This window comes from Octopus bimaculoides, chromosome 14 (genome assembly GCF_046866305.1).
Source record: "Octopus bimaculoides isolate indiv1 chromosome 14, ASM4686630v1, whole genome shotgun sequence".
Taxonomy (NCBI): domain Eukaryota; kingdom Metazoa; phylum Mollusca; class Cephalopoda; order Octopoda; family Octopodidae; genus Octopus; species Octopus bimaculoides.
In genome coordinates this window covers 2,343,991-2,366,796 of record NC_142941.1, presented here as the reverse complement: position 1 = coordinate 2,366,796, position 22,806 = coordinate 2,343,991, and the positions used below count along the sequence as shown (strand labels likewise).

At 34.1% G+C, this 22,806-nt stretch overlaps 2 protein-coding genes across 3 annotated transcripts; both read right to left on the bottom strand.

The window, feature by feature from the left end:
- Positions 1-779: 779 nt before the first annotated feature.
- LOC106873955 (protocadherin beta-16-like) lies at positions 780-6,997 on the bottom strand. The gene is made up of 4 exons (XM_089363290.1): positions 6,633-6,997; positions 1,880-4,300; positions 1,538-1,691; positions 780-998 (listed from the first exon to the last, which is right to left on the bottom strand). The coding sequence occupies exons 2-4, from the start codon at positions 4,256-4,258 to the stop codon at positions 922-924; spliced, it is 2,610 nt and encodes an 869-aa protein (XP_089219416.1). The 5' UTR covers positions 4,259-4,300; positions 6,633-6,997; the 3' UTR covers positions 780-921.
- Positions 6,998-8,668: 1,671 nt separating this feature from the next.
- LOC106873956 (protocadherin beta-9-like) lies at positions 8,669-22,285 on the bottom strand. 2 transcript variants are annotated; one of them, XM_089362150.1, is made up of 5 exons: positions 22,022-22,285; positions 17,759-18,843; positions 10,281-12,628; positions 9,939-10,092; positions 9,445-9,661 (listed from the first exon to the last, which is right to left on the bottom strand). In XM_089362150.1, the coding sequence occupies exons 3-5, from the start codon at positions 12,366-12,368 to the stop codon at positions 9,585-9,587; spliced, it is 2,319 nt and encodes a 772-aa protein (XP_089218276.1). In that variant the 5' UTR covers positions 12,369-12,628; positions 17,759-18,843; positions 22,022-22,285; the 3' UTR covers positions 9,445-9,584. The 2 variants fall into 2 exon arrangements, with proteins under 2 accessions (XP_089218275.1, XP_089218276.1); XM_089362149.1 differs by lacking the exons at positions 17,759-18,843; positions 22,022-22,285 and adding an exon at positions 13,643-13,799 and having other exon boundaries at positions 8,669-9,661; positions 10,281-12,715.
- Positions 22,286-22,806: the final 521 nt, after the last annotated feature.

Below are 22,806 nucleotides of genomic sequence, written 5' to 3'. Positions count from 1 at the left end.
TGTATGCTTGTGGGAATAGATCCATGTAATAATATTCTGTATGTAGTTGCCCTTAAAGATGATAATTACTATTCATATATATATATATATATATATATATATATATATATATTTAAATAGCTATGAAATTCTAGAGTTTAACATACCACAATTGTTTAATTTACTAACATCAGTAATGTGAATGCTTAGCTTCCTCAGAGATATATTTCTATATTTTAGTGACAATTTCATTGGTTGAATGACCTTAACAGAAGACCAATGACAATCTTCTCTTTAATATTGATTTGACTAGGCATAACTACTTATACAAGGAAGAAAGTGAAATTCTTTTTCTTTAGAATTACTGGCATTAATTACATTTATACAGAATTATATTACTCCTAAAATTCATGAATTCAAATGCTTGTTTAAATTTATATTTATTTACATTTTAATGAAAATATTTGTATACTGTCACAAGAATGTTGTGATTTCTCATTGATATTGTCTAAAATAGAAATAAAATGAAATAATGGAACTATAATTACAAATATTTGTGAAATATGTCTCAAATCAAGAAGTAACAACTTAGAGTTAAATTTAGAATTAAATATTATTTGGCTTACAAAATGGATAGATATTTAGCATTCAAAACAAGCACTATGTGTAGAAATAATTTGTTTGAATATACACAAAAAATAAACAGAATTACATCAACACAAAGAAAACTATAGCTTTAAATAACTTCATCTTTACTTAAAACTATTACTTATTTATTAGCACTTCTATCTTTACATATATACACTGTTGTACAGAATGTAATGACTGTAAATGTTGATATTGCATATGTATTGAAGAAGTACTATCTTAAATTGCATATATTATCATATATTATAATATATTGTAATATATTATAATAGTTATGTTATTTCAATAACATAATTAAACATGTTTCACTGGTGTCTCTTCACTGGAATCTTTTGATGTAGATGTATCATTGTTTTTATAAATATTTTGATCTGAAATTTAGAGACAAAATACATTATAAATGTGACGTTTTATGTTGATGATTTAATCAAAGATTTGACAATAAAAGAGAAAAATATGATGATAATAAAAACATATTTCGGATTCAGAAGCAGAAAAAAATTTCACAGGAAACGACAAATGGCTGAGGCCTTTCGTGATATGCCATGCTTTAGAAGGTTTTTCAAGCCAGGGAAATCATAGACAAGACTGATGCCAGTGTCATGGCACCCATCCCAGTGGCACATGAAAGCAACCATGCCAGTGGTATGTAAAAAGCAGCATATTACACTCTTGGAGTGGTTGGCATCCAGCTGTAAAAAACATATCATATAAGATTGGAACTTGGTGTGGCTCTACAGCTTAGCAGTTCCAATCAAGCCATCTAACCCATGCCAGCATGGAATGATGATGATGATGATGAGTAATTTATCCTTTCTTAATTACTATAATTTAAAAGTTTGTTACAAATAACTGCTAATTTCTATGCATGAAATGATACCAGAGTGAAATAACCAATGTGCTTGCTAACCTGATACTCCTGGTATTTCTTCATAATGTTTCAAGTCTCCTTGTCTACCACTTCTCTTAGATGACATTGTATCTGATGTATAGTTACAAACCATAGTAGCATTATCTTCCACAGCATCATCACTTGATGTCACCACAACAGGTTGACAGTATTTCTGTTGACAAACGAATGATAAAGAAATGTGAGGAGACACCAAACAATGGAAGTTACAATCAACATGGATAGAGAACAATTTAATAGTGGAATGTATCATTGAAGTTAAAACATATTCAAAGAGATTTCATTGTTCCTTTTTTACATATACAGTGAAGAGAGAGAAAATATTATAATGTTTCCACTTACTGGGGTAGGTTTTGGTAAAGTTCTTGACTGAACTGAAGATTCATATTTGTTCCGTAGCTGACCTTCTGCATAACATTCACTCTTGGATCTCTCAGAATAGATATTCCTTTTCACCATCTCTTCTGGATTCCTTGACATAGCAACAGAAGTGTTAGTCTGGTACAACAATTGTTTCATCTCTGCTCTACCTTGGTATGCTGTAGTCTTTGTTGCAGCAGCTGCTGTGATATCTCTGTGTTTAATGCATTTCATAATACACAGTGTTATAGAAACAACAATAGCCACTGATATTATTACTGCTGAGGATACAATGATAATAACCCATGTCATATGGACCCTACCCGAAGATTGTAAAGGTCCACTCTTCGACATTGGTGATGTCTCGTTACTAACAGCCAATACCAAAGTGACACTAGTTGTTGACGACTGAACTGGACTACCACTGTCTTTCACAACAAACACCAGCTCATAACTTCCAGCATCATTTAGATAAACTTGTCTGGAGAATGATAAAGCACCACTGTGTGAGTTCATACTAAACAACTGTTTATCATTGCCTTGTACGATTGCATATCTGAGGAAAGCATTGTTTCCACTGTCCCCATCAGAGGCTCTCAAAACTGTGATGTCACTCTTACTCTGCGGATGGTACTGCACATTCAGGGTGTAAGGGTCACTACTAGGATATGTGAAATAGGGAGAATTGTCATTTTGATCGAGAATCTCAACAACAACATTCGCTGTGTCATTCAGAGATGGGCTTCCGTTATCTTTGACAAAAACCTCAAACTTATACACATCTTGTTTCTCTCTGTCCAATGACATGGTGGCTGAAATGAAGCCATAACTGGTGATGAGAAATGGTAGATTGGATTTTTCTTTACGCAGCAGAGAATATGTGAGTTGTCCAGCAGATCCAAGGTCGGGGTCAGTGGCATTGACAAAACCAATAGGGAAGTCCTTATCTTTGTTTTCATAGGTGAGGAATTGGAATGTATCTTTGGTAAACTGTGGTTGTACATCATTGATGTCCGTCACTTGGATAGAGAGGGTTTTAACACTTTTCAGAGGAGGTAATCCTTTATCTTGACAGGAGACAGGAATGTTATAGTGTCCTTGTGTTTCTCTGTCCACTGGTTTGTTTAGAAGGATTTTATATTCTTTAGATCCCATTGACTGTAGTTTGAATGTATCATGTTTGATATCACAGCTAACCTCTCCATTTTGTCCCACATCGTTGTCGGTGACCATCACATAAGCAATGAAACTACCAACTTTGATGTCTTCAGAAATGGTAGCTGTGTTGTCATTGATTGCATTAACATAATCAATATCAATAGATGGAGGATTGTTGTGTTGGTTGATAACATTTATCAGAACTGTTGCTATAGAAATGAGATGAGGGCTGCCTCCATCTCTGGCCTCTATAAACAATTCATAAGTTTTCTTTTTTCCTAAATTTGAATATTCCCTTAACAAAATATTTCCACTGGTTTCATTTAACTGAAAATAGCTTTTTGCTATATCTGATGTCTTTGGACTGAAATGGAAAGTAATTTTACCATTTTCACCAGAATCAGCATCAGTCACAGATAAAACAATGATGGGTTTAGATTTGTGATGTGTACTTTGTATGGATATATTATATAAAGGTTTAGAAAATACAGGTGGGTTGTCGTTTAAATCTGTTATAGAAATATTTATATTCAAAACACCTTGTTTTGCTGGTGAACCTCCATCTTTAGCTATGACTTGTAATAAATATGTGTCTTTGATTTCTCTGTCCAATGATTCTTTTAAAACTATTTTAAGAGAAGAAATTCCATCAGCTCTTTTAGACACTGACAGAGAGAATGGTTCTCCATTCTTTGATTTTAATTTATATTGTATTAAGGAGTTTTGAAATCCAACGTCTTTGTCCATGGCATTTGGTATTGACCTTTCTGAACTAATACGTGCATCTTCTCCAAACAAAATATTTACATTCTTCCTAAGAAACTCAGGTTCATGGTCATTGACGTCTTCTATGATTATTTTGATTTTTAATATTTTTGTAACGCTTGTTCCTTTATTGACAACAACTTTCATAGTTCTAGAACATTCTTTGTTGAATGTACAGAGATCTTCTGCATCCAGTGTCTGAGCAGTGTACAGTTTACCTGTTTTGGTGATATTAAATAACTGTGCCACCTTTCGTTTGAATTGACTGAATGTTATCAATTGTTGGTCAGATGGTTTAACATTGTCTAAAAGTTTAGAATCAGCAGCAATGTCTGCTACATATGTTCCTGGACTTCTCTCTTCTTCCACATGGTAGGTAAGGTCAATGGTCAGAACACAGTGGACCATTGATAACACAATAGACAATGACAGGAACATATTGTTGAGGTGAAGACTGTCCAGGTTTGTTACAGACTGACACTAAAACAAATATATTTACTTGGTTAATTATAATCAAAAATAAGTCACAGTTTAAGTATACGGTAATTAGTAAAGTATTAGAAATGCATTACTATCATTTTGCAACTGTACTTCTATAGAATAAAAGCTAAAAAAAATAATTTAAATTTCAATCCTTTTACACATTTGAAGACAATAATAATAATAATAGCCATGTTGTCCATGGAATAGTATTGGAGTCAAGACTGAGATTAAATAACTTAATTATAGAAATTTTACTTAAGGGAGTTCAGTTAATGAGTTTGAATGTCAAAGCCTGCAATTCGATCTCACTGGTTCATGGTCCCTTGAAATTGCTTAGCATTTCTAGTTCTAAATGGAACACTTTCAAGAGACATAAAACCATCCTGGTCCAGTTACAACTCAAAAGCTCCAACAGAATCCTTCAAGTAAGGACCGAAGTGATCACTAAGGTGGAGAAACAATGGTTAGATAACTGGAAAACTGTTTCCTCATTGTTTGTTGTAATTGTTCCCCTGCTTAGGATCAAATTTCAGTTTAACCCTTCAAATATGGTTGAGCAGAAGCAGCAGCGCTGCTCAAAAATCTGCTCAAGTGCCATTGGCAACAACAGCAAATCTTAACCTATTAGAGAAGAGCAGCCATTATGAAGTTTCAACAACAAAAAAACTGCAACAATTGATAAAGAAAATTACTGTTGCTCTCCATGACAGGAAAAGTTTTCTACATTCTGTTCTTAAGCAGAACTTGGCAGGCTGTTGACACAACACTAAAAGAAGATCAAACAGGATTTCATTCCAGGTGCTCTTGCACTGAGCAAGTTTTGTCTAAATTCAATGTCTGATTTTGTAGAAGGAGCTCATAATGCACAATAGCCTTCCATCCCAACAGATGCAGAGTATCACTTTCTTTGGATACTGACTGATTTTTAGAATGACTAATGGCACTTCATTTTGTTTTCTCCAACACCATTTTCACTCCACAGCATTGTAAACAATTCATTTCCCATCACATGGAGTTGTTCTTTTCAAGCTGAGTCATTTTTGTTGCATTTGAGCAGAGAATCAGAGATGGAAATGTGGTCCATTAAATTTTTTTCTGTTAAATTACAAGGTATCCAAACAGCATAGTGATTCATGCACCCAAGAGATTTTTAATGCCTTAAAACATTTATATGAGACACCTGAAATATTTCTCTGATGTTTTGTGTTGTGTGATGTGGATTATTTTTGATTAGCATTTCAATCTGAGCATCATCAATAACTGTAGACCTTCCAGAACATTCCTGGGCTTCCAGATCAAACTTTTCATTTCTAAACCCAGCAAACTACTTACAAATAGTCCTTGCAGCTATGACACCATTTCCATCAGCAACATATATCCATTTTGCTGTTTGTACTTTCCCTTCCCATAAATAAAAGAACATCAAATGACGAAAATGTATCTCATTCTCCTCAATTTTCAATTTTAATCTAAAAACACCAGAAATAAACTATCTTCAGAGAAATCATATAGAAAGACATGTTTAAAATATATGCCACCTTCCCTTTCTCTGAAATATTAATTTAATGTTCTAAATACAACCAAAATTCTTTCCTAGATTCAGAAAAATATTGTAAAATATAACAGAAAATTTAAAACTGAATTCATACAACTAGATAAATTATAAAAGTACCTGAGTAAAGAAAATATTTTACTGAAGAAATTACAAACTACAATGACATACTTATAAATATATTTTAGAAACAAAAACCTACACAAAATAAACTGTATTCTCTCATCTACAAACAGAGCTGTTTCTGCTCATTTTATTGTCTTTTACAATATGCTATCGCTTCTGTTTACTTCAGCTGTGAATGCTATTTTGTCCTCCATTATAAAATACCAAAAGCTCTAACACATCTTCACCTTACCACTGCTAACAATCTACACACTACAACCAGATTTGAACACGTTGAAGCATATACATTCATACTTTTTAGCAGCCATCTTGACATGTCCATCATGCACCTTCTCATATTTACACATATCATTAACAAAAACACAACACTATGTAATAAAGACTCTTCTCTATTGTTACTGATCAATATATGTAACAAATGTAATATAGAAACAGATATTATTGCTGCAATTGAATACAGAGTAAGTATTAAACATCATCTACTTATTTGCGGTATAAACAATTATGGGCAGCGTTACTGAAAACAATATGAATTATTATTCAATGTCTTTGTTCTCTTTGTTAATATTAAAGATGTTAGAATAATATCTTAAACATTAAATGAGACTTATTACATCAAATGAGATTATAAAAGATTAAATAGAAACTTACCTCTTTAATAATTATATCATTGGTTATTCAGTGAGAATAGAAAGATGTATTGTTGTAGAAAGATCCATTGTAATTGCTGCTGTAATGGTGTGACAATGGCTGTATGTTGATGGAGTAGTGTAGCACGTCAGGCAGATAGTCTGCTGCTAGGATAGGGTTGCATGTGTTGTTCAAGTTGTATGTTTGTAGGAATAAACCAATCTAATAATATATTCCATGCATTTACCTCCAAAAATAACTTAACTATTTTCAGACATACATATATATATATATTTCAATAGCTGCAATATTTTATAATTGAACAGTTTGATTGAATGTTAGGAATGTAAATGCTAATCTTTGTTAGTGATTTCTTTCTATATTTCAGTGAGAATCTGATTGGTTGAATGACTTAGACAGAAGACCAATGGAGATACTCTTTTTAATATTGATTTGATGATGAAAACTATGTTCCTCTTAAAGGAAGAAAGTGAGATTGTGTGACGTTCATTCTTTCTCATGACAATTACTGATATTAATAATCATGTTCATGCTGAATTTTATGACATCTAAACGTCATTAAATAAAATTTCTCAATTCATTTTATATTTATCTATTTTTCAATAACAATATTTCTAAATTACCAGAATGAACTGATAAAGTAATTTCTCTGTAATTTAGTTTATGTTAAAATTAAAGAAGAAAATAAGAATATAATTACCAATAATTGTAAAAAAAATGCATAATGTTATCTTTAAGTACATTTACATGGTAATGCCAGTAAGGTTTCTAATATAGATGTGAGGTCACATTGTGGAAAAAAAAGAGACAAACATCATCAACACCTGTAATTAACAGGTAATTATATTATAAACCTCAGTGGATGAAGGCAAAAGTCTATATCAGTGAGATGTGGACAGAGAATGTAAAGAAATGGAAGTAAACCAACCCAAAAATATGTCTGCTGCTCTTTTATTCCTGTCGATAATATTGTACCATTAAGAGAAAATAAGTGTAACATTTAAAATAAACTGTTTTCACAATGAGCTGATATTATATATTACTAGTTCCTCAGAGAAAATAAACATATTAACTGAAACTTATATGTGTATATATATACATATACATATACATACACATATATATATACACACACATATATACATATATATATACACATACATGTACACATATATACATATACACACACATATATATATACACATATATATACACATATATATATATACATATATATATACATATATATATATATACATATATATATATATACATATATATACACATATATACATACACATATATACACACACATATATACATATATATACACATATATACATACATATATATATACACACACATATATATACATATATGTATGTATATATATATATATATATATATATATATATATATATATATATAATAAAGTAAAGTTGTGGAATACCTTGCGAGTGGAAATATATATGAAAGAAGGTTTGAAAATGCACTTATTTTTTAAAAATATTTATTTACTTAACCGGTTTCACTTTTTCAGAAAAAGATTATCAAAAGTCTTTGAGAATAATATATATATATATATATATATATATATATATATATATATATATATATTTGATATATACATATATATCAGAGGTGACTCCTGGTTATCAGCGTCACTGGGGCTCATCACAGATTTCGTCACTGGGGCTCATCACTAATTCTGCATAAGACACATGCCTGCTCAAAGAATTTCATGTTTTCCTGTAATATTTCTAGCCCCAAATAGTTTATTTTTTTATATCTAGCACTGTCTTTTACCATTTTTAAGTTAGGGTTAGGGTTAGGGAAAAATGAAGCAACCCTGCAAAACACAACTGATCTTTATACACAGACACACAGAATAAAAAGTCAAATGATGACAACGAACATCAGCAATCTGACTGGCAACTGTACTCCTGACAAGAGATGGCACTTAGCTTTCTACACCTACCAGGCTCGCATTAGCCCAGGTTGCTGGAGAATTTTTCATTCCTTTAAGAATATTGTAGAACAGAAACTTTTCATAGATTGCAATTTAAATTACTTTTGAATTACTTTTAATTTTTACGATTGTAGATAACAACTCGGGCTGTAATTTCTGAGTCCGAGTCAGGCATGTGTGAGCGATGTCAAGAGAATGTCTACTAAGAATGATATGTTTTGAGACAAGGCACCTCTAAGACGACTGCCAGAGGCGGATGAACGAAAATAAATGAACTGTAAGCAGACTCCATAAAAGGAGCCCAAGTTATTGGCTGACTTGAAGTCAGTGTTGGCAGAAATTAAATCAGCTTGAAAATACAGGCTCACTTTACTAAATTTATACTTAGGATAAGCCTGAACACCCTGAGTGCAAGAGTTACCCCTGATAGATATATATACATATACATATATGTATATATATATATATAGGTATGTGTGTGTGTGTATTCACTTTGAGGATATTTAGACCTATGATAGATATATTTTTTATCCAAGATACACTGGTTTAATATAGTCTATTTTGAAGAGATATTACTTCAATGAATATATTATAAAATATTGTAAAATAACAAATATTTATTATTAAGTTTAAAAATGGAGAGATTCACATCCAATTTAAATTACAAAGCATATATAAATATCTTGGGTGGAAAATCTTCAGGACATGAAAATGCCCTCAAGATTTTACACCCAAGGTATTTTGCAATGCAAACTTATATATATTTATATATGCTTTGAAATTTAAATTGGATGTGAAGTGAAACAGTTGTAGGCAAAGATAATAATTAATTAATAAATTAATTTATATCCATTGAATTTCTCCATTTTCAAACTTACTAATTATATATATGTGAGATAATACTGCACATGTTAACATTGTTTGGGATATCAACATCTTATATTTAGATGAAGAACTGCAATTATGTCTTCTTAGAAACAGAATTATACATGCTTCACTGGTGTTTCTTCCATGGATTCCTTTCTTGTAGAAGTGTCGTTGTTCTTATAAATACTTTGATCTGGAAATACATGTATTATACAACATGTATTACATACAACATGTATTACAAACAGATGTTCTTGAATATTTAGAAAAGGAAATAATATGAAAAAAGTAACAGAAGATGCACTGATAATGTAAATAAAAAATTCTAATACTTGTCAAGAAAAAACAAAAAATATCCTAGGAATCTGGTATTCAAACGAATTGATTTATTCTTAGAGTCAATTATAAATCTGTTAACAGAGTTACTAATAAATTTCATATGACGACAAGATAAAATATAGCTAATGTACCTGATACTCCTGGTATTTCTTCATAATGTTTCAAGTCTCCTTGTCTACCACTTCTCTTAGATGACATTGTATCTGATGTATAGTTACAAACCATAGCAGCATTATCTTCCACAGCATCATCACTTGATGTCACCACAACAGGTTGACAGTATTTCTGTTGACAAACCAATGATAAAGAAATGTGAGGAGACACCAAACAATGGAAGTTACAATCAACATGGACAGAGAACAATTTAATATTGGAATGTATTATTGAAGTTAAAACATATTCAAAGAGATTTCATTGTTCCTTTTTTACATATACAGTGAAGAAAGAGAAAATATTATAATGTTTTCACTTACTGGGGTAGGTTTTGGTAAAGTTCTTGACTGAACTGAAGATTCATATTTGTTCCGCAGCTGACCTTCTGCATAACATTCACTCTTGGATCTCTCAGAATAGATATTCCTTTTCACCATCTCTTCTGCATTCCTTGACATAGCAACAGAAGTGTTAGTCTGGTACAACAATTGTTTCATCTCTGCTCTACCTTGGTATGCTGTAGTCTTTGTTGCAGCAGCTGCTGTGATATCTCTGTGTTTAATGCATTTCATAATACACAGTGTTATAGAAACAACAATAGCCACTGATATTATTACTGCTGAGGATACAATGATAATAACCCATGTCATATGGACCCTACCCGAAGATTGTAAAGGTCCACTCTTCGACATTGGTGATGTCTCGTTACTAACAGCCAATACCAAAGTGACACTAGTTGTTGACGACTGAACTGGACTACCACTGTCTTTCACAACAAACACCAGCTCATAACTTCCAGCATCATTTAGATAAACTTGTCTGGAGAATGATAAAGCACCACTGTGTGAGTTCATACTAAACAACTGTTTATCATTGCCTTGTACGATTGCATATCTGAGGAAAGCATTGTTTCCACTGTCCCCATCAGAGGCTCTCAAAACTGTGATGTCACTCTTACTCTGCGGATGGTACTGCACATTTAGGGTGTAAGGGTCACTACTAGGATATGTAAAATAGGGAGCATTGTCATTTTGATCGAGAATCTCAACAACAACATTCGCTGTGTCATTCAGAGATGGGCTTCCGTTATCTTTGACAAAAACCTCAAACTTATACACATCTTGTTTCTCTCTGTCCAATGACATGGTGGCTGAAATGAAGCCATAACTGGTGATGAGAAATGGTAGATTGGATTTTTCTTTACGCAGCAGAGAATATGTGAGTTGTCCAGCAGATCCAAGATCAGGGTCAGTGGCATTGACAAAACCAATAGGGAAGTCTTTATCTTTGTTTTCATAGGTGAAGAATTGGAATGTATCTTTGGTAAACTGTGGTTGTACATCATTGATGTCCATCACTTGGATAGAGAGGGTTTTAACACTTTTCAGAGGAGGTAATCCTTTATCTTGACAGGAGACAGGAATGTTATAGTGTCCTTGTGTTTCTCTGTCCACTGGTTTGTTTAGAAGGATTTTATATTCTTTAGATCCCATTGACTGTAGTTTGAATGTGTCATCTTTGATATGACAGTTCACCTGTCCATTTTGTCCCACATCGTTGTCAGTGACCATCACATAAGCAATGAAACTACCGATTTTGTTGTCTTCAAAAATGGTAGCTGTGTTGTCACTGATTGCTGAGACATATTGAATATCAATAAATGGAGGATTATTGTGTTGGTTGATAACATTTACTAGAACTGTTGCTATAGAACTAAAGGGTGGACTGCCTCCATCTCTGGCTTCTATAAATAGTTCATAGGTTTTCTTTTTCCCTAAATTTGAATATTCCCTTAAGAAAATGTTTCCGCTGGTTTCATTTAACAGAAAATAGCTTTTTGCTAGATCTGATGTCTTTGGACTTAAATGAAAAGTAATTTTACCATTTTCACCAGAATCAGCATCAGTCACAGATAAAACAATGATGGGTTTAGATTTGTGATGTGTACTTTGTATGGATATATTATAGAGAGGTTTAGAAAATACAGGTGGGTTGTCATTAACATCTATTATGGAAATATTTATATTTAAAACACCTTGTTTTGCTGGTGAACCTCCATCCTTAGCTATGACTTGTAATAAATATGTGTCTTTGATTTCTCTGTCCAATGATTCTTTTAAAACTATTTTAAGAGAAGAAATACCATCAGCTCTTTTAGACACTGACAGAGAGAATGGTTCTCCATTCTTTGATTTTAATTTATATTGTATTAACGAGTTTTGAAATCCAACATCTTTGTCCATGGCATTTGGTATTGATTGTTTTGCACCTTTAGCTATATTCTCATAAAACTGTATGTTGATGTTCTTTATAGGAAAGTTCGGTTCATGGTCATTGATGTCTTCTATGATTATTTTGATTTTTAATATTTTTGAAACACTGGTTCCTTTATTGACAACAACTTTCATAGTTCTGGAACATTCTTTGTTGAATGTACAAAGATCTTCTGCATCCAATGTCTGAGCAGTGTACAGTTTACCTGTTTTGGTGATATTAAATAACTGTGCCACCTTTCGTTTGAATTGACTGAATGTTATCAAATGTTGATCAGATGGTTTAACATTGTCTAAAAGTTTAGAATCAGCAGCAATGTCTGCTACATATGTTCCTGGACTTCTCTCTTCTTCCACATGGTAGGTAAGGTCTATGGTCAAGACACAGTGGACCACTGATAATGCAATAGACAATGACAGGAACATGTTTTAGTTAAGTGTTGGAACTGATTAAAAATGTCTCAATAGACTGAACATAAAATCTAAAACAGAAACAAAAGTCCATAATTTAACAAGATTTCCATGTAGTGTAACAGAAAATTATTTATTAGGCATCATTTCACAACCTTGTTCACATAAGGCTAAAGTAAATGTTAATCAATGATTCTTCCAAAAAAGAACTTCTTCCATGCAAGACTTCCACCTGGACATGAATGAAATAACTTCAAACTATGGTGAATGGCATCAACACGCACAGGCTTCATGTCATTTTGAATATCTGCTGGAAAGAAGATTATACATTCATAAAAAGCACTGGTGATAGTGCCACGTATAAAGCACAGGAGCTGGTGCCACATTAACATCTCAGTAACCATTCCAAAGATCCTTTAGCTTTATCCTTAACAACACAGACTGCTAACATACAACCAATTCTTATAGTTGACTTTACTCTTGTCTGTTTGGTTTTAAGGAGACCAATGGAGGATTGTTGTATAAAACATGCTCACAATGGCCAATTTAGGCCATAAGGAAGTGTGTTAATTTTTCTGAAAAGCAATTAATGTCAGCCAATGAGGAGAGTTACAGTGAGAAACTAACTAACATGATCTTGTTAATGGGATGCCTTAAAGGTTAGGGAGAAGGGAAACGAGAAATGCAACAGTAGAGATTCAGTGCAGGCAACAAATTTTGATGGCTACATCCATCTATATATTAAAATGAAGAAAGTTACTTATTAATCAATTTGGAGTATGTAATGTTTACTAAAAGAAAGCAATTACGAGAGTCTAACCAGTCTCGAAATCTCTGAACATTTCTAATTTTAATAAAGTTTTTATCAAAATGTGATTTTGAAAATAATTTTATTATTGAAGTAGAAAAGAATATTAAAGCTGTTAGAATAATATCTAACAAATTCAATGAGACTTACTACATCAAATATGATTATAAAAGATTAAATAGAAACTTACCTCTTTAATAATTATATCATTGGTTATTCAGTGAGAATTGACAGATGTATTGTTGTAGAAAGATCCATTGTAAGTGCTGCTGTAATGGTGTGACAATGGCTGTATGGTGATGGAGTAGTGTAGCACGTCAGGCAGATAGTCTGCTGCTAGGATAGGGCTGCATGTGTTATGGAAGTTGTATGTTTGTAGGAATAAACCAATCTAATAATATATTCCATGCATTTATCCACACAAAGACGACATTTACTATTTTCAGACATACATATATATGTCAATAAGCATAATATTTTATAATTAAACATAATATAACTGTTTGATTAAATAATGTTAGGAATGTAAATGCTAATCTTTGTTACTATTTTCTTTCTATATTTCAGTGAGAATCTGATTGGTTGAACGACTTAGACAGAAGACCAATGGAGATGCTCTGTTGAACATTTATTCCACCAGGAGAAATATGTTTCTCTTAAAGGATTGTGTGACATTCTCTGTTACCAGAATGAAATGAGAAAGTAATTTCTCAGTAATGTAGTTTATGTTAAAATTAACTGAGAAAATGAGAACATAATTACTAATAATTGTAAAAAAATGCATAAGGTTATCATTAAGTACATTTACATGGTAATGTCAGTAAGATTTCTAATATAGTTGTGAGGTCACATTGTGAAAAAGAGAGAGACAAACATCAACACCTGTAATTAACAGGTAATTATATTATAAACCTCAGTGGATGAAGGCAAAAGTCTATATCAGTGAGATGTGGACACAGAATGTAAAGAAATGGAAGTAAACCAACCCAAAAATGTCTGCTGCTCTTTTATTCCTGTTGATAATATTGTACCATTAAGAGAAAATGAGTGTAACATTTAAAATAATCTCTGTTTTCATAAAGAGCAGCTATTATATATTACTAGTTCCTCACAGAAAATAAACATATTAACTGAAACTTATATGTACATATGTGTGTGCGTGTGTGTGTATATATACACCTACTAAGCTAATATTAGCGTGGGTTGCTGGATAATTTTTCGTTTCTTTAAGAACATTGTAGAACAGAAACTTTTCATAGATTGCAATTTAAATTACTTTTAATTTTTACAATGACAGATAACAACTCAGGCTGTAACTTCTGGGCCTGAGTGAGGCACGTGTGAACGATGTCGAGAGAATGTCTACTAAGAATCCCGCTCGGATGGTGCTCTTAGCCCCTGCACTGTCACGGGTGCCAGTCATCGAATTTGGTTCAGTTTCGATCGATTGACCTCACTTGCCCCAACAGGTCTTCGCAAGCTGAGTTTAGTGTCCAATGAAGGAAGGTTGGCATGGATGCCAGTCATCGAATTTGGTTCAGTTTTGATTGCCTCAATAGGTCTTCGCAAGCAGGGCTTTGTGTCCAAAGAAGGAAAGGTACGCCTAAGTGAGCTGGCTTCACACCAGATAAACACCACGGGTTATGGTCTCACTTGTCTTGCCGGGTCTTCTCATGCACAGCGTATTTCCAAAGGTCTTGGTCACTAGTTATTGCCTCGGTGAGGCCCAATGTTCGAAGGTCGTACTTCACTACCTCATCCCAGGTCTTCCTACCTCTTCTACAGGTACCCCCAACTGCTAGGGTGTGGCACTTTTTCACACAGCTATCCTTATCCATTCTCTCCACATGTCCATACCAGCGCAATCGTCTCTCTTGCACACCACAACTGATGCTTCTTAGGTCCAACTTTTCTCTCAAGGTACTTACACTCTGTCTAGTATGCACACTGACATTACACATCCATCGGAGTATACTGGTTTCATTCCTTGCAAGCTTACGCATGTCCTCAGCAGTCACGGCCCATGTTTCACTGCCATGTAGCATGCCTGTTCGTACACATGCGTCATACAGTCTGCCTTTTATTCTGAGCAAGAGGCCCTTTATCACCAGCAGAGGTAAGAGCTCTCTGAACTTTGCCCAGGCTATTCTCATTCTAGCAACTACACTTTCAGCGCACCCTACCCTGAGTATATTCATTGGATTTTCTTATTCCTTAATGAGGTTTTTAACCTTTAATTGAACTTATATATATGTATATATATATATATATATATATATACACACACACTGTATACAAATAAAGTCTAAACAGAAAATATACGCACACATTGTATGTGTATCCAACAATGTAACACATAGTAATAATTGCTTTTTATGAAAGGTACAAAGCCTGAAATTTTGGGAAAGGAGTCGGTCGATAAAAATCGCTCCAAATACTCGATAGGCGTTTAATCTTGTCGACTCTGAATGAATGATAAACAAAGTGACAAAATTCAAACCTATTCTTGCTAAGGGATGTAACTCCAGGTTTAATAGAGTTATGTCCCTTGGTTGTCATAAGGGTTGCCTTTCGTGGATTATAACACACACACACATATATACGACGGGCTTCTTTCATTTTCTGTCTACCAAATCCACTCACAAGGCTTTGGTCGGCCTAAGGCCGTAGTAGAAGACACTTGCCCAAGGTACCACACAGTGGGACTGAACCCAGAACCATGTGGTTGGTAGGCAAGCTACTTACCACACAGCCACTCCTGCACCTAATTAGTATAAAATGTTAAATATAATGAAGTTATTTATATTAATATGTGGGTTTCTTAATGTGTGACAGTGGTAAGGCAGTGAGCTGGCAGAAACGTTAGCACTCCGGGCGAAATGCTTGCTGGTATTTCGTCTGTCTTTACATTCTGAGTTCAAATTCCGCCGAGGTCGACTTTGCCTTTCATTCTTCCGGGGTCAATGCATTAAGTACCATTTGCATACTGGGGTCGATCTAATTGACTGGCCCCTCCCCCAAAATTTCGGGCCTTGTGCCTACAGTAGAAAAGAATGTGTGACAGTGGCCACAGCAAGAGGAATGTTATGAACCAAGTGTATATTTGTTTTTCTTAATAGACACACACACCCACACCCACGTGATTATGTTTTCAATTTATAACAAAGAGAAAAAAAGGCTTGTATCGAGAACTTTTCCATAAACATGTGAATCTGAAGTAAAGATAAAATTTTATGAGTCATTTTAATTTAGTAGGTGCCACGTAAAAAGCATCCATTGTACACCTGTAAAGTGGTCGGCATTTGGAAAGGCATCCAGCTGTAAAAACCATGCCAAAACTGACCTCACCTGTGCTGGTGCCATGTAAAAAGTATTTGGTCCACTCTTGGTGTTAGGAAGAGCATCCAACCGTAAAAAAACCATGCCAAAACAGACACTAAAGCCTGGTGCAGTCTTCTGTCTAGTCAGCTCCTGTCACTGTCCAATCCATGCCAGCACGGAAAGCGTATGTTAAATGATGATGATGATGATGATGATGATGGCAATATTGTCACTTACTTTGTGTTTCATTACATCTCGTGTAATGGCCTCTGCTTCCTGGAGCTGCTGGATTTCACAAAATATTTCAGAGATGAAACAATCATTGTTATCATCGTCTTATGCCCACTTCCCATGCTTGCATGGGTTGTTACAGACTGAGTTAGTTGCAATTTGAAGTTACTGCCCTCCTACAGAGGTTGGAAGAGGCTTTTTTGCTTGTACATTCCAATGTTTGGCATCATTTCTACAATTGGATCCCATTCCTAACATCAACCATTTTTCAGACTGCATTATATTATGGCACCAGCACTGGAGAGGTTGTCATCTACACTACACACAACACTGTCTCCATCTGATAGCCAGCCACATAATAGAAAACAACTACTAAACTTTTGTTACTGTATTCCTAACCAAATACACTTCCTCTGCGCCAATCAATTTTGAATATAAAGAATTCAGTAAAACAACTTTATTAAACTGGTTTTTGGAACAGAAATTAATATGAAATTTTGGTCGGAAACTTTAGATTAGATCACTTGAAAACAATAAGTTTATAATATAGAATCAGACCTCAGGCAGTTAAAAACTGATACATTCTATATATATTAAGCAACAACAAAATTATAACATTTAAAGAATTTTTTTTTTTTGCTGTCTGTTTACATAAAACAAAGATTTGCTTATGAGGTGTACATCATATGAAATGTCAACAATAGTTGTGTTTTTATCTTATGTGAAAAAGATAAAGCAAACAATAAAAACTTACCTTTATTCTTAACACAAATAGCATTGTTGTGCGGCCTTGGTAGCCCTGATCAAGCAAACCTGTGTGGCATGCAAGAAGTTGGTCAAACAACAAAATGCAGTCCACAGATCTATTCCTCCACCAAGTTGAAGACCATACAGCACGTTTCAACATGAGGTGCAGAGTGACAATTTGGGAAGTGTTGCATTCACTCCATCGGATTCTGGTGGTGGCCAAGGTGGACACAGCTGTTGTTCATTTGCCCTTTTTATTGTTAGTAAACATTCCAGCACATAATCTTTGAGGCTGATGTGTTTGCTGATGCTGCAGATATTTTTATATGAATGTCTTTTTAATGTTTCTGAACTGAATGGAAAAGAGAGCATTTGTATGAGAGTGTTGAAGCAATCTTCTGCTATCTTATAAACACATCTGGATATTAATGCATGGTGGGGACGGTGAGGTTTGGAAGTTGCAGTACAAAGAAACGGTGTCCTTTGAATATTCTGATGAGCTTTCATTTTTACTGTTTACACAAGAGCAAATGGTCTACATGTGTAAAATGTAGTTTATTGTAGAGAGATTGGAAGTCCCGAATGAGAACATTGGGTAGGTATATGGTAAAAACAATGGATGAGGAAATGGATCTTTGTAGTATATCATTCGGAAACTAGATTGTAAATGTGTTATTGATGATCTGAACAAGAATTCCAGGTTGTAGGCACTTGGTTTCAAGCGAGTGAAAGCTATGCTAATATCAATGTTAAGAGATAGATGGGTTTTTGTTGTTGCTGAAGCAATTATGTATATATGTAGAAAAAGGAAAGCGGGCGTTAAACGATGACGATGATGATGATGTTTGTGAGTAGTGTGATGGCCTGGATCAATGTTCTCAACTAGAAAGGGAAAGGTGTGGGTTGTTAAAAACCAGCAAAGGAGAGAGCTAGGTTTACAGGATACTGCTTTAATTGGTAATTTGATGACTGTGATGAATTTTACCAATTTCAAGTCCTTACTTTAGTTAGTCATGTTGACTAAGGCCTACTTGTTATGTTCATTAAACTGTATTCACAGAAAAAGACTCTCTTCTCAGATGACTTTTGTATCTGCAATTACAGAAAAGAAATATATGAAAATATTAAACATGTAAAAAGGCACCCAATACATTGTGAAGTGGCTGGTGTTGAGGGACAGCATCCAGCCATAGAAAACCCTAACCCTAAACAAATACTTAAGCTTGATGCAGTCTCCAGACTTATCAGACCCTAGCACAGGTGGGTCTTAAATGATGATGATGAAGATGCCACAGCCAACAGGTTGAAACAAGTGGTAGAGTATATTCCTGATCATTATTGTAAGTTTAATTATCTCTTTCACAAAGGGCATAGAAACTACAGAAACCATGCCACAACAGACAATTAGAGCTCCTGTCAAACCATCCAACCCATACCAACATGGAAAACGAACGTTACGTGATGATGATGATGATGATGAAAGGCCCACTGTTCCCCAGCTACAGGTAACTAGTTCTGTCTGTAGAGGATTTAAACTACAGAAAATAGTGGCTGGAAGAGTCTACAATACCACATCTGTCAAGTTTATCATTTTCACTTTTCTAAATAAATGTAACTGAGTTAAGTTTTAAAATACATCCTCTGACAGTCTGCTTTTGTCCAGAAATGAATATCATTATTGAGACAATATGAATATCATTATTGACACATTGAGGTTGTACACAAATCTCACAGTCTGTGTCTTTTTCTTGACTTAGGTAAACGAGCTCTAACAGAATTAGTTGACCTAAGTCAGACTTCGACAAATTAACCTCCAGCTTATATAATAAGTCTTACATCTTTGATCAAACTAAATTTGGTAACACTGCTGCCAAAAAATGGAATTTTAAGTTTTCAAACATTTCAAGGAAGAAACTAATTAAGTGACAACTGAAGAAACATAACATAGCTACTTATCATCATCATTGATTAACATCTATTTTCCTTGCTGGCATGGGTTGGACAGTTGACTGAGGTCTGGAGAGCCAGCTGCTGCACCAGGCTCCAATCTGACCTGGCAAAGTTTCGACAGCTGGATGCCCTTCCTAACGTCAACCACTCTGAAAATGTAGTGGGTGATTTTTACTTGCCACCAGCTCAGGAGCCAGTCAGGCAGGCCTGGCAACGATCCCGTTCAGATGGTGCTTTTTACATGCCAACAGCACAGGAGGCGGTCAGGGGGTACTGGCATTGGTCATGATCAGTCGGTGCTTTTTACATGCTACCAGCATGGGAGCCAGTTAGGGGGCACAGGCTCCAGCTACAATATTGGTTTTACTTGACTCAACAGGTCTTCTCTAGCATATCATATCACCCAATGCATCAGGGGTATTCTTAACAGGGCCGGACATGTGTGGCTGCGATCTCACTTTAGTTGCCAGGTCTTCTCAATCACAATCCTAAATTCAAACGAGGCACATTTGTGAGTGAGGGAAAAGGGAATCAGTGAAAAATTTAGTTTATAAACATTCTGATACAGTATTATGTAAATGGGAATTAAGACACCAGAACTGACAAAGGCATCAGGGTTAAATAAACTATTACAGAGTGCTCTTTTCTCACTGTTACATAAGAAGGTGGAGTGACTTTGTCTCAAACCATTCCATATACAGTAGACTTGTTATATTTTCTGACTTAGTCACATCAGTTATCCTCATTTTTTTAAACACGGATTAATTTGTGAAATGTGCTGAATCCCAAATGACGATTAGAAGAAGGAAAAAACAATAAAAATACACGTTTTTAACATGGACTATTTTTTTTATTACATTTATCAAAAGTAATTAAAAATACTCATTAATTTATTTAAAGTTGTCTTTTGAAGAAGGATATAATTTAACTGTTATTATTTCATACATGTTCTTTCAGGTTTGTCTGGCAAGTCTGGGAAGACCATATGAAATGATTATAATAGGTTTAAATACATGACAAATGTAACATTTTTTCTGTATACAAGTGTTTGTCAAACGATTGTGCTTTTTTTTATGAAAAGAGCACTGGTTCGTACTGCACATTTAGGGTGTAAGGGTCACTACTAGGGTATGTAAAATAGGGAGCATTGTCGTTTTGATCGAGAATCTCAGCAACAACATTCGCTGTGTCATTCAGAGATGGGCTTCCGTTATCTTTGACAAAAAACCTCAAACTTATACACATCTTGTTTCTCTCTGTCCAATGACATGGTGGCTGAAATGAAACCATAACCGGTGATGAGAAATGGTAGATTGGATTTTTATTTATGGAGCAGAGAATATATCTTGAGCTGAAGGATGTGAGCAAGTATTTCATTATTAGCTATTTTAGTACAAGTGAAAACGAGACTGAATCTGGTAACTTCAAAATATTCTATAAACACGCTCCAACAACTAAGTGCGCTGTCATAGGAGCTATTTTAGTACAAGTGAAAACGAGACTGAATCTGGTAACTTCAAAATATTCTATAAACACGCTCCAACAACTAAGTGCGCTGTCATAGGTCTAACTCAAAGACATTATACCATGTGGTTCTGCTGTTAGTGCCTTCCATGAAAGGTCGAGAGAAATCAGGTTGCTGAAGCTGTTAATATTGTTCAATATCTTATGACGACGGTTTCAATGAGCTTTTTAAAACTAGCGCTGGAAACGAGCGGAACACTACTACAGTTATATGAAGAAAACATTTTAAAATACTTTTTTTTTAAAAAAAAAGGTGAATAAATTTAATTGATAGGCATAAAAAAAACTATCTCAAAAAATGAGACAAATTATTGAAGAGTTAACCAGTTTACACTGGCAAGATGAATAATTGAATGGAGTGTTCGGGCCTCTATTTTGATAATATAATCACTTTTGGTTATTGTTTACTTTTGTGAGATAGACACCTATTGGTTTACTTTGAGTAAACCAATCAAAGGCTAACATTTTTATAGCCGCCAAAATTCAACACTTCTTACGGTTGGTAAAAGATCGATTACGTCAATGTCTAGTTATTACAATATAAACAATTCTTTAGTCAGAGCACCTGCCAATCAAGGATCTTCTGAATCCGTTATAAAAGGCAACCAATTTCCCCTCAAATCACATAATTGTCTTAAAAAAGGAAGAGAACATTAGATAATGTAATTATAAATTATCAAAAAATAAGACGGGATGGTCATAGCTTGAACGTTTTTATCATGTGCTTAATCTCGGCTGGCAAACAGCTATATATAATAATATAGATGCATTGTTTTAAAGTTTAAATAAAACTTACAATTAATTATTTGATAGGCAAAATGTTCACATTCACAGAGGAAGAAGGTTTGATGGAGCGAGTTTGGGAACTTTACATTATTAACAACATAACTCTCTTATAATCGTCTCGTCCTCGTGAGGATCACAGGGAAACCGAAAGGGTTTTAAGAAGACACTGCTTTGTGCAGTGGTTAAAATGCACACCAGAGATAAAATAGAAACACATGGTTTCATAAACTCTGAATTTTGTGTCTTAACAACAAGATAGATAAGCCGGTAACCGGTGTTGGGTGTAATTCGTAGGACCTATAGCCAAGTACCCGGTGTAAGCTGAGATTTATATGACAATTACTTTTCTGGCTATGTCGGACACCGTGGGGTCTTCTCATTTTTTTTTTCACTATGATTATTGAATACTTTCGGTTTTGACAGTAAAAATAATGTTTATTCGCTGGAATATAGCGAACTTTCATACAACTCAGAAATATCGGTTTGACAATCGCAGTGTACCGTGGTGCCTAATCATTATGTTTTAACTTTTAATCTTTGGCATTAAATATACTTTACATTCTTATTTCATACTAATTATTAACAATTACTGAGAATCCAGCAAAATTCTAATAACCTTCAAAGAATAAAATCCTTCGATAAGGGAACTAAAATAAATGACGGGACATACGACGTTTCCTAGTGACGTTCTCGTTATCCACTCATATTTGAAAATAACAATTATTCTAACACCATTCTGCACTGAAAGTCAATTGCAGATTGTATTCTATTCGCATTGTTCGTTTTTATTTCTCT